The 1,136-nt window shown below is 44.8% G+C and overlaps 1 protein-coding gene across 1 annotated transcript in view; it reads left to right on the plus strand.

Moving 5' to 3' along the window:
• Positions 1–457: 457 nt before the first annotated feature.
• The window catches only part of LOC117177057 (extensin-like), a 1,405-nt gene continuing 726 nt past the window's right edge, over positions 458–1,136 (plus strand). The window contains exons 1-2 of the mRNA XM_033367532.1: positions 458–529; positions 645–1,130. Coding sequence (XP_033223423.1) covers positions 458–529; positions 645–1,130 — 558 coding nt within the window. The remainder of the gene's footprint in view (positions 530–644; positions 1,131–1,136) is intronic.

Genomic DNA, 1,136 nt, shown 5'->3' on the forward strand with positions numbered 1-1,136 from the left:
TTGTTTTCCTTTCATCCCCATACCATCTAGAAACCCGCCAAAATTCCCTACCCATTATACTTTCTTCACTACTTTCTTCCATACTTTCCTCACTACCTCTTTTAGTCTCTCCCTAATTTCTTGTGTACTAAACAGCTACGCTTCGTTCTCTATCCCGTTCAGCCCTGATGCCTTTGACCTTCTCTATCCCCTTGTAATTTGACCACTCTATCTCTGCCTCCCTCCTTCTTCTACTCCTATCATATCTCTTTCGTGAATCTGAGTCCTGTGAATATTCTTTAAAAAAACTCCCTCCACTCCTCACTCTTTATCTTCTCGATTATCCTACCTCTGCTTCCTTAATCAGTTTATTATCTTCTACACGTCCACCTCAGTTTAAACATTTCTCAATTCCTTTTCCAGATCTGTCTCAACTAGGCCCACCTACATCAAATTCCTGAATACACCTCCAGAACCCATGTCTTCCTCCTTCCCCTTGCTACGTTCCAATACAGCATCTTTACCACTTCTCCACCCTGCTTTACACCAGGCCTTGTACTTTTTACGTAACAAATTCCCCTGCACTGCCTTCAGCACTTCTTTCTCCTCGTCCCATATTTATATTTTCTCATTTAATTTTATTTGCATTTAAAAAATGTTCTCAGTTTCAGAGTGGTGGCAGCATATACCAAGGTAACGCTGGCGGAAGTCAAATAGTTGAAGATAGAAGCTTTTACTCAAGTCCAGGAATAACAAGTTACGGATATCCATCTACATGGTCAAGTTACTTACCACCATCGACAACCGGTTTCTCAACTCCACCATGGTCAACTTACCCACCACCAACATTCCCTGGTTATTTACCTCCACCATGGTCATCTTACCCGCCACCAACATTCCCTGGTTACTTACCTCCACCATGGTCAACTTACCCACCACCAACGTATCCTGGTTACTTACCTCCACCATGGTCAAGTTATCCACCACCAACGTCTCCTGGTTATTCACCTCCTCCATGGTCAAGTTACACACCACCATCGACTGGGGGCTGCTCATCACCACCACCTTCAGAAACTTTCCATTTCTATGTACCTCCTCCACCAATATCACCACCGCCCCCGCCCCCACCCCCACCACCGACACCACCACCAGCAACT

The sequence above is a fragment of the Belonocnema kinseyi genome, chromosome 1, assembly GCF_010883055.1.
Source record: "Belonocnema kinseyi isolate 2016_QV_RU_SX_M_011 chromosome 1, B_treatae_v1, whole genome shotgun sequence".
Lineage (NCBI taxonomy): Eukaryota > Metazoa > Arthropoda > Insecta > Hymenoptera > Cynipidae > Belonocnema > Belonocnema kinseyi.